Genomic DNA, 15,182 nt, shown 5'->3' with positions numbered 1-15,182 from the left:
ATGGAATTTAGAAACTGTCCTTTATAGTTTATATTTTCATATTTAAAAGATTCATCTTTCACTATTTTAGAGAACATATTTTATTTTATTCTATATTTTTTTATATGCATCGGAACAACCTCAAATTTTGGATATCCAAATTTCTCACCATCATATACCCCTATACAAAAACAAGATAATAATTTGAAATAAATAAGAAAACTCTCTCTCTCTCTCTCTCTCTCTCTCTCTCATAGGACAAAGGCAAAAAGAAAAAAGGAAAGAAATTGAAATTTCAAAGTAAACATACAACAAAAGAATGAAGAAAGTAAGTTCACAATAAAAATTTTCTTGCACAATCCAATTTTTCTTGCACAACTCTCAGCAAGGATCTCTCTCTCTCTCTCTACCCCCTTAGGGTGTCAGGCTCGGAGTTCGCTCGAGCCCTTCTCCAACTCTGAAATCGGCCTTTTCCCCAGAGAGCTGAGCCCAAACGCTCGTGCCCTTGGCTGTGCTCCCATTCTCTTGCTCGAGCTCAGCCACAGTCTTGAGAATTTCAGACTGAAGAAATGGGAACTCATCTTTCATTTGCTCGAAAGCATCAGAGCACATCACGTCTGCAAATAAACGATTACATTTCAATCACCAAAAAACCAAATCGAAAACTCACACAAAGAATCAAAAATCATGTACTGGCCACTGAACTGAAGTGAATATTAGACCATGCCCACGCTATAAAACATACAAACCGGCCTCAATATGATAGAATAGAGAAAGTACAAAGTTTTTGTAGAGATGCGGCCTTAGATGGAGATGGTCAGGTCGACAGGTGCCACAACATGCTGTTCTCAACAGGTCTTGAGTGAACATTCCAAAAAAAAAACATAGTTTTTATAATTCCATTGATCTTTACTCAGAAAAAAGTGAAGAGCCTTAAGAATTTGAATACCGTCTTTTACAACACTTAAACTAGCATATAAAAATTTCACATACACACATTCCCGCGTGCAAAAAAATACACTAGCATGAACAGGTGTGCGTATACACTCAAAATTCTCATTGGATTCCTTGAAAGTTGATACCACATAGACTAGCTGTTTAATAGTTTAGTGCATGTAAAGCGGGAGTGAACTCATGAGATGGAAACAGTTTATTTTTGTTAAATAATTTAAACACTAAAGTTCCATATCATTGGGTCCCGTAAACAAAAGTCTTAGCAGTGAACAAAAGAAATGGCTGAAACAATACAAAAGAAGAATCGAAAGAGATCAATAGCCAACCAAGTATTGGCCATAAGGGAATATTTAGGAAGGGGGCTGGGTCATGGTGGTAGAGCCCCCAATACTCAATTGTTGTGGTTTCCAATCCTTCTAACACCACCCAGACACCTTCAAAAAACATAACTCCCTAATATATTTGAAAAAAGGGGTAGGCCTGTCTCCCCCACTGAATTACCCAAAAAAAAAAAGAAAAAAAAAAAAACGAGAGAGAAAACAGGGGACAGTAGAGACTGAAAACATATTGAATAATGACATGGCCAAAAAAAAATATCAAAAGGGTAAGGCAGACTAGAGAATGATACATTATGGATTAAAAAAAAAAGAAAAAAGTTTATATAAGGTCTCAACCTTACACTGTATGGGTAAGGTTCACCTAAAAAGCCCACTAGTGAGGGTTTGTTCCTATGTTGGAAAACCCTCAAATCAATCATCTCGACCTCGAGATTCATAGACATGAAGAAAAAAGGGATTTCTTGTCCTAAAAATAGTTCTTCTAACATATTATCTGAACCGTCTATTTTTAATATTTTCAAGTGTTCATAAATCTGTTTGAAGATCACCATTTTTGGAACTTTAAATTTCATAATTGCGGGCAACAATAATTTTTCATATCATCGCAAGGCTTTGCGGCACCCAAATTGCATTTTCGACATAGTTTTGAGGCACACCTTACTTCAATAGTATAAGGTTGACACCATATACAAACCTCTCCCAAAAAATAAAAGCACCATCAGAAATAAATAAACCATCATATAAATAAATAGAACAGACAGCATGCATACCAGCCAAATTCTCAGCTGCATACTTCAGGCACATAGCTTTCAATTCAGTGGCATGGTGACGTTCAGCCAAGGCAAGAGTGCTAGCAACTGTGGAAACTGATATGTCCTTGCACAATTTGGACTCACATAACCGCCTTAGTCTTTCCAATTCATACTTGTCAGCTGCCGCTAATAACTTTGCAGGTAACCTCTCAGCTACTGATGAAGACGACCCAAAAGAGGATGTGAACTCCTCCTCCTCCTCATCTACAAGAGTATCTTTGTATATGAAATGTATCATGGCCTGAGTTCAGTAAAAACAAGTGAGATACAAGGATATGAGACACCAAAGCCAATTCTTCAGAATAAGCCATCCTTTGAATTAAAACACACGTGACCAGTCCCCCCAGCCTTGCAACAATCAACATAAATTAAATAAGGAAATCTGGTTGGGCGCCCAATGTTTTTCATTAGTCTTTCTTTCTTTTTTTAATTTTTCCAACAACTAAAAATACGAGCTATGCTAGCCAGCACCCCTTGTGATTTGGCCACCCACCGAATAGTCGAAACTTGGGTGGACAGCCTAGCACCCTCAAATAAACTTGACGCAGTAAAAATGTTTTTAAGGACACCAATCCATACGCAGGTTTGCATACTGCACATACTTTGTTATTTTATAGGAGGATACATATGTATGTTTGCGTGTGTGTACGAACATAGTGAGAAGGGGTTGAAACTAACATTATGTCTGTATCGTATGAAGGGGTTAACAATCAAAACAAAAGAAAAAAGATAAAAATGTGAAAAAAAATAAAAAAACACTAAGGGGATCACCAAGACAAAGGTTGTCTCCACCAATGGCAAACCAGGAAGAAAACTTGAGGCAAAACCAAGTCGACAAAAACAAAACAAGAATCAGCTAGTCATGAACTACAGTTTGCCAGCACCACCCTGCTAAAAACTAACGAGGAAAAGAGCTAAAGCTTAATAGATGGCCCATACTTCTTGCTCTTTTTCTCAATAATTTCTTCGGTTGATTTGATAAATCAGATACACTAGTCGTCTCTCTCCCTCGCTTTATGTTGTTGTATGCATGTGTACAATTACGTCTCTACATACATGCATCAGCAAACAATGATGGAAGGAAAGAAGAGAAGTGCCACACTGGTTAGATTTCTCTCCATAATTTCTTATCATAAAACATAGTTGTGCGATAAAGGTGATACGTAAAGGGAATGGGTTGTCATTGCTCATGTTTTCATTCAACATGTTTTATCATATTATGCTTGCCCTATCCTCCTTGTTTTCATCAAAAAACCAGCCACACCAAATTACAGCATGCTATATACTTTATATAACATAGATGCATTACTTGAAGGGAACCTCACCTTGAAGACTTTCGGTTCCAAATCCGTCACAACAATTTCACCATTCGTTTCTTCAGACACATCGAAGAATTGAGCTTGGAAAACAGGGGATCGAGCAGCCAACACAATCTTGTGTGCAAGAACTTTCTCCCCAGACACATCAAAAACAGCATCTGAGTCCTCCAAAGTCTCTAAAAGTGCACCGAAGTATGCTCCCAAATCTGACTCAGGGACCTGGATGGAATATAATTGGAAAGAATCTGTAGCCGAAACCACAACTCCAACTGTACATTTTATTTTCAAGCAATCATCTTTTAGGTAATCCGACGTTTCAAGCAAACTGCGCCTGAAAAAACGCTTATAACCCCTTGTGAGGGCCAAAAAAAGTTGTCAGCAGAGGCATAGAAATTAGCTAAGCAGGTAACAGAGGAAGAATGCATTATTCAACAAGAGCAGATGAATGCATCATTAAAACATATTTCCAAGTATTTGCATTTCTATGGGGTTACTTTAACATACTATTATTTCATTTTCTTTTCTTTTCGTGGACAAAGCAGTCTCAGCTATGAAACCTAGTGGTGCTGAGGGAAGAACTTGCACAAATAGGTGGTAAGGAAGCATTGTTTCCATTTGCTAATAATACAAATTGGTATTCACAATATGGAATAATTTATCATTTAACCTCATCAAGGTCACAAGCAGACACATGCTGACCAAAGTCAATAGCTGCATGGGATAGACAACAAAAGCTAGAATGAAAACAAGAGGAATATTCATACGAGATAAATGGGAAAATAACACCTGCAACTTATACTTAAAACCATTTGAAATAAGAAAGTCCCACTAGTGCCATCAAAACTTATAGACTAAAAGTCCAAAGTACAACCTATGGTTGCCAAGCTAGGTGCAGTAACCGTGTTAAATATAATTTGAACTCAAAATACTCCGACCAAATCAAAAGATAAAGATAACAAGATTATAATAAGATCATCTGATCCAACTGCTAAAGGTACCAAGGTATATAATCAAGACAAGACAAGTATAGGAACATGGACTAAGAATACCACCAAGTCACTTCAAACAAGAGAGTGGCTGGTCTTGGTACATGTAAGCTTTTAATAGCCAAATCTTGTAGGCTAGTTGTACAGAACATTTAGAGCAAGATATCAAAAGATCTCGGTTTAAGACCAGACTTTCAGACTTATATTCCCATGGCCTTATAATCCTCTCCACATGATAAAGGGGAAGTATGGACGTAATTTGATATGACTCCCCGTATATACATAACGGTAGCCATGGCTCACCGGTTGCCACACACATGTTCATCAGCCATGATGACCTCCGGTCACTAAAATTGAGATATCTCCTAGTCTAGGAGTCCTCTCATAAAACTTCAGGGAGTAGGTTCCAGACTCAACGTTGTATCCACCGTTGGAAGGAAATACCCCATGGATCTTCCATAAAAAAAAGGATGAACTTGCAATAGCAGCCATAAAACTGTGTGAAAGATTTGACTGCCGGTATGAGATTTGTCCCAATTTATATGGAGTTTTCTCATTAAACTTTGTGGCAGTTTCCCTCATAAACCCCTCTACAAGAATATCAAAGGTTCAAGGTTTATAATCCCCTAAGATGAAAGCCATTGGGCCCACAATGGCTTCATTTGCTGTCAAAATCAAATACCGAAATGGGTTAGCTTTGACAATGCATATCTCCCACATCAGTGATCCACTTGAGATGAGACTTGGATTGTTGGATTCGTCTTTGAGTCCTCATAATCAAGTAAAGTGTCGGGACAAAAGGCTTCACCATCAAGAAGCAACATTAGTTGGAAGCCAAAGTTTTCATCTGCACTATAGTTTAACCACCGATGGTGGCAAAAAACCATCAACACCCTAGTTTTTCTCGCATGGACTCATCACAACTCAAGTTAGCTTTGATTTAATTAAAATTTTCATGACAATTTGCATTCATGTAGGACTTAACTAGGCACCTACAGAATGAGGTACCGTGGTGTATGTTGTTCACAAATGACAATGTTTTGATCGATGAGACCCGAAACAGCGTCAACCCAAAGCTAGAACTTTGGAGGGATGCTCTAGAATCTAAAGGTTTTAAAATTAGCCACGCTAAAACAAAGTATATGGAATGCAAGTTTAGAAATAATAGGAGTAGAGACGAGGAAGTAGTTAAGATTGATGGCCAGGAAATGTTGGATGGACAACAAACCATATACCCATAGAATGAGTGTAGCAAAGATGATGATGGTGAGATGGATGAGTTGCAAGACAAGAAGGGATAGAATTCGAAATGAATCAATTCAGAAAAATTTACGTGTGGCATCAATAGATGATAAGATGAGAGAGAGTAGACTTAGGTGGGTTGGCCATGTGTGGTACAGATCCAGTACAACACCTGTTAGGAGGTGCGAGTTAGTTCAAGTGGAAGGCCCAAAAAGGGTATGGGATAGGCTAAAAAGAACATGATTGAAAGTAGTGATAAAAGATATGGGGACTTGTGGCCTCACTGAAGGTATGGACCCTTAATAGAGCAAAATGGCGGTTAAGGATTTGTGTAGCCGACCCCGATTAATTAGGAAAAGGCTATCATGATAACGATGATAATGACAATTTGCGTTCATCTTGCCCCAGCTCTAAGATTGTTTTCTAGATCTCCAACTCCCAGAAAGTGCTTTTCATAGAAGCAGTCTAGGATTCGAACAGAGTTGTGAAGTTCAAGTTGGCAAACCTAGACCTAGGGTGGTTTTGAGAAGTGAATAACTTCTTGAAAAAGCTGAGCAATAGAACTATTAACTTGGACTGGTGACACAATGAAAACAAAGAACCAAAGACTGGAGAGAGATTCCAACCACAAAAAAATAACCTAAATCAATACACCATAAGTAGGAAACAAGAGAGAGAATAGTAAGCTATGCACACCTTCTCCAAGGAAAGAAAGCTTTTTCCTTTTTTCTTTTTTTCCGCTTTGGCTTGAAAATATTCCTAGTCTTCTTTTCCATCTTGAGGCACTTATCTTTCTTAATACATAAAATAAATAAGAAATAAATCAAAACCGTAACTTACCTAGTCCCCATGTAATTCCCAGTTAGCCCAAACAGTCCTAAATCTAATATGTTTCCCATCTCGCTCTCTCTTTCTCTCTCTCTCTCTAACTTATTCTTCCCTACTTTCTTGGACTTCACTTAACTTCCTTCTATCTCCCTACTTGTAAGCACCTCTTTCCTAAACCCGATTAAAAGAGGAAAATGCTATTATATAAATGGAAACCTAAAACTATTTAAATGACAACTTTGCCCCCTTGTTAATTGAATAATGACCTCCTCTCTACTAAATAATAAAAATAAATAAAATAAATAATAGAACTCCTAAACTCTAAAATTAAAATACAAAGGAAAGCCAAAGACTGCACTAGCTCTTGTATCAGACTCCCCTGACCCTAGTTGGAGAAAACCAATGCTCGAGTTTAAAGTGGATGAGTCCTACTTTAAACCCATGATCTTCTTCAATCCTAAAGGCCTAGTCACGATCTTTAATAAAATATTTCAACTTTCATCTTTAGATACAAAATCACTCAATAGGATATATCTTCATCATCAATCTTTTACCGGTGAAATAAGATATGTCTTCGTCATCAACCTCCATGCATTTCATATAATTCTTAATCACATTCTTGACATCATCTTCATATGTTGCATTTCTGCCTCCCCCCTTTGTACTTCCTCTTAGCTCAACTTCTCTCTTTCTTCCTCTAAAATCTCATGAGGCTCAAGCTTCTCTAGGTTCAAGCCAACCTCCTGTTTCTCCATCTCTCCATTGATGAGAAAAAGAAGTATCCTTGCTCCCTCAAGGCCAACTTCTTTCCTTCCATATTGTTCTTCATCAAACATAGGAACTTCATCAGAGATGGGGTTACATGTAACATCAAGGAACGATGATTCCAATTGGAAATCCAAACCAACTTGTTCTTCACCTTCAACCGGTTCTTTGTCAAAGATCGGACCACCCAAAAGACCATAGCGATCAAAGTGATCGAAAATGTTCTCATCGCACTATGAATCATCTCCCGACCCAACATCTAGTTCGCAAATGGATTAATCACATCGTTCTCGGGGCTAGATATGAAGCTCTTGCGCCATTTGATCTACTTGTCTAAGTAGATGACGAATCAGGTCAATATGGGATTGATTGTGCCTTCCTCCCCTTCCGCATCCTCAACCTGCTATGGTAGATCAATAAGCTTGCTTTGATACCACTATGACGCAACAAAAGAAAGAACAAAAGAGTGGAGAGAGGTATTCCAGCCACCAAAAAAAGTATGCTAAATTAACACACTACAAGCAGGAAAAAGAGAGAGAGAGAGAGAGAGAGAGAGAGAGAGAGAGAGAGAGAGAGAACAATAAGCTATGCACACCTTCTCCAAGTATAGCAAGTTTTTTTCTTCTTTTTTTTTCCCCTTTCAATTAAGGTGTGAAAATATTCTCAGCCTTCTTTTCCATTTTGAGGCCCATATTTTTTTTATACATTAAAAAATTAATTAAGAAATAAATCAAAATCCTAACTTACCTAATCCCCACGTTATTCCTAGTTAGCCCAAACATTTCTAAATCTAATATGTTCCCATTTCTCTCTCTCTCTCTCTCTCTCTCTCTCTCTCTCTCTCTCTCTCTCTCTCTCTCTCCACCAATCTAGGAAATATTTTCTCTCCAACAAATATATTCTCTACAAAATCCCCACTTTCTAGGACTCCACCTAACTGTCATCTCTCTCCCTACTTGTAAGCACCTCTTTCCCAAACCCCATTAAAGTAGGAAACTCTCCTATTTAAATGGAACCTAAAATTAATTTAAGTTGCGTTAAAAAAATTAGATGCGCCTGCCTAGGCGGTTTGGGGGCCTAGCCACCTGTGCGACCCGACACCAGCCTAGGCGGGGATCCAGAAGCAAGGTCAGCAAAACACGTAAGTACTCACAAAATATTTGAAATATCTCAAAATATTGGAAAAATTAAAAAAATATTCTAAGTATTTGGTTATGCTAGTGTATCAGGACTCGGCCTATGGGCGAGGCGAGTTTTGCCCGAGCACACTATATGCCATGCTTGTAGAGGTTATATATATATATATATATATATATATAGTGGTAGAAGGGAGTGTTGGTACAAGTAATGGCGGAGGTCATAAATACATTCGTAGGATTAGAATGTTGGAAGTGAAAGAAGCTTTGAAAAGGATGAAGCTAGGAAAGGCTTTAGGACCAGATGATATCCCGACAGAGGTTTAGAAGTGCATGGGGGAAATTGGCATTGACTGACTGACGAAGTTGTTCAACAAGGTGTTGAGAACGAAAAAAATGCCAGACAAATGGAAGAAAAGTATTGTGGTGCCTATTTACAAGAACAAAGGAGACATATAGTAATGTGCAAACTATCGAGGGATCAAGCTTATAAGTCATACTATAAAGCTCTGGGAAATAGCCATTGAGCAACGACTAAGGCATGAAATGAGTATATCTGAAAACCAATTTGGTTTTATGCCAGGAAAGTCAACAATGAAGACCATTTTCCTACTTAGGCAACTGATTGAGAAGTTTAAGGTGAAGGGAAAAGACCTCCACATGGGCTTTATTAATCTAGAAAAAGCTTATGAAAAAATACCTTGAGATTTGATTTGGAGGGTGTTGGAAAAGAAAGACATCTCTAGACACTACATCGACTTGATGAGAGATATGTACGATGGAGCAGTAACTAGTGTACAAACAACTAATGGAGAGACGAGTGAGTTTTCAGTGACAATAGGTCTATATCAAGGGTCAGCATTGACCCCGTACCTCTTCATCTTAATTATGGACAACTTAACCAAGCACTTACAGGATGAGGTACAGTGGTGCATGTTGTTCGCAGATGACATAGTTTTGATTGATGAGACACGAAATGGCGTCAACACAAAGTTAGAACTTTGGAGGGATGCTCCAAAATCCAAAGGTTTTTAAATTAATCGGACTAAGACAGAGAAAATGGAGTGCAAGTTTAGTAGTAATAAGAGTAAAGACGAAGAAGAAGTTAAGATTGATGACAATGAAGTACAAAAAAGATTGCACTTTCGATAACTTGGGTCGATAATCGAAGAAAATGATGAGATCGACGAAGATGCCGCACACAAAATTAGAGGTGGGTAGACGAAGTGGAGATGTGCAACTGGAATTTTCTGTGACCGCCGCATATACATGAGAATGAAGGGCAAGTTCTATAGGACAGCAGTGAGACCATATTTGCTCTATGGGGTAGAATGTTGAGCAAACAAAAAACAATATACCATAGAATTAGTGTAGCGGAGATGAGAATATTGAGATGGATGAGTGGCAAGACAAGAAGGGATAGAATTCAAATAAATCTATTCAAGATAATTTAAGCGTGGCACCAATAGGCAATAAAATGAGAGAGAATAGACTTACGTGGGCTGGCCATATGCGGCGCCAACCAAGCACAGCACCTGTTAGGAGGTGTGAATTAGTTCAAGTGGAAGGATTGACAAGGGCAAGAGGTAAGCTTAAAAGGACGTGGTTGGAAGTAGTCCGAAAAGATATGGGGACTTATGGCCTCACTGAGGATATGGCATTTAATAGAGCAAAATGGAGAATCAAGATTCATCTAGCAGACCCTAATTAATTGGTAAAGGGCTAAAATGATGATGATGATGATGATGATATATGTGTATATATATATATATATATATATATATATATATATATATATATATATATATATATATATATATACATATATATATATATATATATATACTAATTTGCCAATTTTAAGTCAAAGATGTATGATGGCACTCTGGGTAGCGTACATGCGTGTTTTCCATAACGATGGGAGTTCAATTCCCCCAATGAACATCACTCTCATTTTTAAAAAACCCCACGAAACAGTCTTTTTTTCTTTAAATACTTAAGAAACAAGGTTCCAGAAAAACAACCACGCAAATCGAACCCAGGACGTCTTTTAAAGGGGCATTCCAACATTAGCCAACGTAACCGGCATGCTTTTTTGTATCTTATGCAAAAGAGTGAGAGGTTGTATTATATATTAAACACATTTTGTTTTTATTTTTATTTATTTTTAACTTGGACTGGACTCGGGCGAGTCGGACTCACCCGAGCAACTCACCTCGGCCAAGACCAGAGTACCTTGGCCAAGTCGATTTTATTTATATTGGGTTATACAATCTAAATATTTACAAAACATCAATTTAATATGATGTTCATGCACTAAGCTTTTCAAACTGAATTCTATATTGGGCCAAACTGAGAAATATTCAAAATATATTTCAAGTTTTCGACTACAAACATGTAAAAATATCACAAAAGAAAAATAATAATAGAACATCAAATCATAACATATTATACAAAACAATTACCAAACCTCAATTCAAATATTGTAATGCACTAACCTTTTCAAAATGAAACTCATATTGGCCCACACCGGCGATCTATGGTCGCCAAAAGTCCTCTTATGAAACTAACCCAAGCTCCAAAAGTATCAGGAACTATATCTTTTGATTACGCAAGAAATCAAAAAATCTTGCAATTTTTTTCGATCTTGATAAAAATCTCAAAATCTAATTTTTTTTAGAGTTTTTCTCTCTACAATACACATAAGGGTCTTAAGGGGACTAGAATGCTCCCCAAAACCCTTTTCCCCCATTTAGGAGGGGAAACCCCAAAACATCCCTGGCCGAGGGCGGGCAATAGACCCTCAGCTAGCCTGAGTCGAGTGCAGCCTAGGCGGTTGCCTAAACACCCGATGCCTAGAAAACCCGCCTAGTGGGCATCTTGGCATGCAGCTGAATTTTTGAACAATGATGACAACTTTACCCCCTTGTTAACTAAATAATAACCTCCCCTCTACAAAATAATAAAAATAAACAAAATACAAAACTCTAAACTCAAAATCCAAAGGAAATCCAAAGACTGATCTAGCTCTAGCATCAGTTGGGTCACAAAATGTTCAAGTCCCATAAGTACATAAAGGATAGTCGTAGATCTTCTTCTACAATTGGCTACTTCAAGGAAGAAGGATGTATCCGGATCCCCTTCTTTGACCACTTAATTCCAGAATGTTGATACTAACATAACTCTCCCTATTTTGCCACCTTGCTTAACTCAACTTCAACCTTCACGAGACCTTTCTATGAGGGAAAGGGCTCTAAATTCCTCAGTCAGATCCAAATCTGAAATTACATGAAGAAGCGCCTCCTTAATTGCTCATAGACTGCTGAATAAGTGATAGCTCCATTGCTTGGTGTACCTTTTAACAAATGCAGTTTTTTGGGAGATTCTGAAGCCATCCCATCCTGCTACCAAGAAGGATGGGCACCACAGAGGAATCAGGATGAAGCTCTGGCTCTTCGAATCACATGAATTTGAACCGAAATGGTTTGGGCACTCGAGGGAACTGACTCCATGTCCAAAAAACCCAGGAGAGTAATTAAAAGTAGTCGAATTCTTGAATGAACCCTAGAGAGAAGATTTTCCCAATCCAGGGAAATGAGAAATTTATCTATCTTGGTGAGGATGAGTTTTGCAGCATGATTGGACCAGATAAATGAGAAGCCAACTAAGGGAAGGCCTACGAGGTCATGCTCGAAGATGAAATCAGAGAAACCCACACACACACACACGTGGACAAAAAAAAAACAAACACACACACACACAAAAAAAAGGAAAGGAAAATCTTTTAAAGCTCCATCCGGTGACTTTGAAGTTACCCCCTGTGCACCAAAGGCTAGGGGCCCTAGATTCCACTATATCTAATTATGCATGAAATATCTTATGCAAACGCTGACCGGTTTGGACCACAAAACACGGTAAACTTCCGCTCCAGAGTCCAAAATATGCCAAAATCATATGGTAATCAAGAAGGGCCCATCGTAGGTACATAATTTGGTCAAGGAGGAAGGGTCTCAGATTAACCATAGTCCAGCTGAGCACCCCTTAGGCTGGGTAGCTTCCCATTGGCCTGGAGTCCTGCCTCAAACCCGCTAGGACTTGGGCAAGGTTGGGGATCCAATCTTCATATCTAATAATGACAAAACACCCAGACAATGCCTTTGGGAAAGATTGAGGCATGTCGGCTTCTTATAGGGTCTCCTAGACCCCTGAAGTTCCAAATTAACACCCTCTTTTGGAGGGACGCTGGTGGAAGATGTGCCTAGGTGGCTCGTCTAGGGTGGAGGAGCTAGGATCAGAGGGCCCAATTGAGGCCTTTGATTTCTCGTAAGAAATGTTGCAAGAGGTTCTTGTGCTCTCAATGGCTCCTAATTATCCTTACCGTGTTCCTCTCAAAGGTGTCGCTTGGCTGGCATCCCTTTGTTTCCTTTGGTAATTTACCAAATCTGAGTTTACATGAAGATGTAAGCAAATGATGGTGCTCAGCCCTAGTTCTACAAAGAAAAGCTATCTACCTCAATTCCCAAACAGTGAAATTAACCTGCTTAGAAGTTGCGAGCAAAATTAACTTTGAAAGTATATGTCTGAAAAATAGTCTTCATGTTCTTTCCTATGATTCTATTTTTTCTATAGCATACTATTCAGAGTGGTCCATTTGTTTATATTAAAACAGCATACATGTAGGTGTAAACACAAAAACACAGAGAGAAAATAGAAATAAATGCTACTAAAAAAATGAAATGACACTAAAAGAGTAAACACAGGAGGATGTCCAAAGTGAAAAAGCATACAGTCTGCAACTTCTTTTATATTCTATAAGATAGTAAAAACGAAAAAGGAAATGGGTAAGAAAATAAAACAAGATCAAGATTCAAGAAACATCAAGAAGTCAAGCAAAATGAACGAAATTGTACTAAATAGCATAGCTTAGATTCTTTAGAACAAAACAGAATAAAAAACTATCCAAATAGAAAAATTCTAACCAAACGCCTGCCTCTCTCTCTCTCTCTCTCTCTCTCTCTCTCTCTCTCTCTCCAAGAAAGCATCACTTACCACATGCTCCCCCGATACTTGAGCGTGTACGGACCACTCTCAAGCGCCCTATCAAAGTGACTGTGCACCTTATCCTTCCCTTTCCCACTCTGATCAACGAGCTTCAGCTCAAAAAGAGCCCTCACATCAGTCCCCTCACTCGCCAAAGCCACAAAAACCGACACATACAGTGAATTATCCTCTGGGTTCTTACCATCAGGGTAAAAATACACGGCCCACCGGAACCCGCCTACAGTAAAACACTCGCTCGCTATGTATTTACCAATCCCCATTCCTTTAGCGAGAGAGTAGCCCTTGATGATGAAGCTATGGGAGCCATTGATGGTCTGTGTGATTGATAGGGAGCTTGATGGAGAGCCATTGATTGGGCTCGAATAGGCGATCTGGGCCGCTGGTAGTTGTTGACTATGCATTGGAGAGAGCCGCCTCTTCATCTCTGGTTTATTTGCATTTTCCTGACCTAGAAATGGTTGTGCCTTGCAAATGTTGGGGTTTCGTCGCGCCGATTGTTTGAGAATTAGGATTTTTCGTTCCTCAGATGAAGATGGAAAGAACCTGGAAATTTAGTGCCCCGTAAAATAACGCCCCCTCTAATTCACCGAGTGATTATGAAGTTTCGACGGATTCTGTCTTCTTCTTCTGGCTGGTGTATTGGGATTCTCTTCTCGTTTGGGAATCGGGGTTTTATTTGATGAGTTGCAATGGAGAAACTTGGAGGGAATTGGGGTTTGAAAGGTAAGAAGTTTCAGAGATTGGCCTTTTGACGGAAACTAGGGTTTCTCTTGCGAGACGCAGAGGGAATTCAGAAGTAATGAATAGGATTTTCAAAAAATTGGGGCTAGAGAGGTTGAGAGATGAAAGTTTCGGGGGTTTACAGAGATTTAGATAGAGCTTTTGAATAAAGTTTTGGGAGCTTCCTGGACTTTAGAGAGAGAGAGAGATTAACATTCAGGAGAGACAGGGATTCCTGGAATTTAGAGAGAGAAAGAGAGAGGAGATTAACATTCAGGAGAGACAGAGATTCCTGGATTTTAGAGAGAGAGAGAGGGGTTTCCTGGATTAGAGAGAGAATGGTACTTATATTTCGTGTGGATCGCCGCCGGTTATACATTACACGTGTAAGATTCGACACAAGGATGCACCTTACTGTAGGAAAATGAACGACTTTTTATTCTTTTGTAACTCTAAAATGATAGATTATTTGATCGCCCTTTGCTCGCATCTTGCTGTGAGACATTTCATTGAATTTTTAGAAATTTGAACATGAAGTCATTACTTGACAGAGAAGAAAGATAAAAAAACATTTGTGTAATTTAGTCATCAATAAAAATTGATATTTTTGGTCAAAAAATAAAAAAGATAAAAGAATACAATGAGATTATTTATTTTTAATATAAAGTAGTCACAATTAATCCAAGCTATCGGATTTTTATGATTATAAGTAATTATGACCTTTTTAAATTAAAAGTAAATGATCTCATTCTATACAATATAAAAAAAAAAAAAAAAGAGAGTGTTTTTCATTGGGATTTCGCCTTTGTGAGTCCGCTTACTCATGTGTACGTGTCCGTCCCCTCTATAATATATATATCAAACATAGATTCTTATGTAAATTTAAGGGATTCATGACCTAGGACAAGGTGATAGAGAATATGGAAAAAATAAAATTAATTGAAATTTAAATTATGCCCTTTTATGGGGACTTTTTCTTCTACCGTCTATAACATATTTTTATCCGAGCCATTTTACAACACGTCCATCTTTAAGATTTACG

At 38.3% G+C, this 15,182-nt stretch overlaps 1 protein-coding gene across 1 annotated transcript; it reads right to left on the bottom strand.

The window, feature by feature from the left end:
- Window positions 1-246: 246 nt before the first annotated feature.
- LOC18431978 (BTB/POZ and MATH domain-containing protein 4) lies at window positions 247-14,682 on the bottom strand. The gene is made up of 4 exons (XM_011624209.3): window positions 13,409-14,682; window positions 3,409-3,754; window positions 2,042-2,324; window positions 247-596 (listed from the first exon to the last, which is right to left on the bottom strand). The coding sequence occupies exons 1-4, from the start codon at window positions 13,840-13,842 to the stop codon at window positions 394-396; spliced, it is 1,266 nt and encodes a 421-aa protein (XP_011622511.1). The 5' UTR covers window positions 13,843-14,682; the 3' UTR covers window positions 247-393.
- Between the last annotated feature and the right edge of the window lie 500 nt (window positions 14,683-15,182).

Source organism: Amborella trichopoda, chromosome 5 (assembly GCF_054954075.1).
Source record: "Amborella trichopoda isolate Santa Cruz 75 chromosome 5, AtrichopodaSantaCruz75HAP2 v2.0, whole genome shotgun sequence".
Lineage (NCBI taxonomy): Eukaryota > Viridiplantae > Streptophyta > Magnoliopsida > Amborellales > Amborellaceae > Amborella > Amborella trichopoda.
The sequence above is the reverse complement of the archived record's forward strand: the minus strand, read 5'-3'. Positions and strand labels throughout refer to the sequence as shown.

Bases quoted from the DNA above. Each gene is read 5' to 3' on its own strand.
- LOC18431978 (XM_011624209.3), bottom strand. From the start codon at position 13,842: ATGAAGAGGCGGCTCTCTCCAATGCATAGTCAACAACTACCAGCGGCC. The intron at 2,325-3,408 runs GTGAGGTTCCCT...TACTGAACTCAG, and splicing joins TGGAACCGAAAGTCTTCAAG to GCCATGATACATTTCATATA. The intron at 597-2,041 runs GTATGCATGCTG...GTTTATTTGCAG, and splicing joins TGCAGCTGAGAATTTGGCTG to ACGTGATGTGCTCTGATGCT.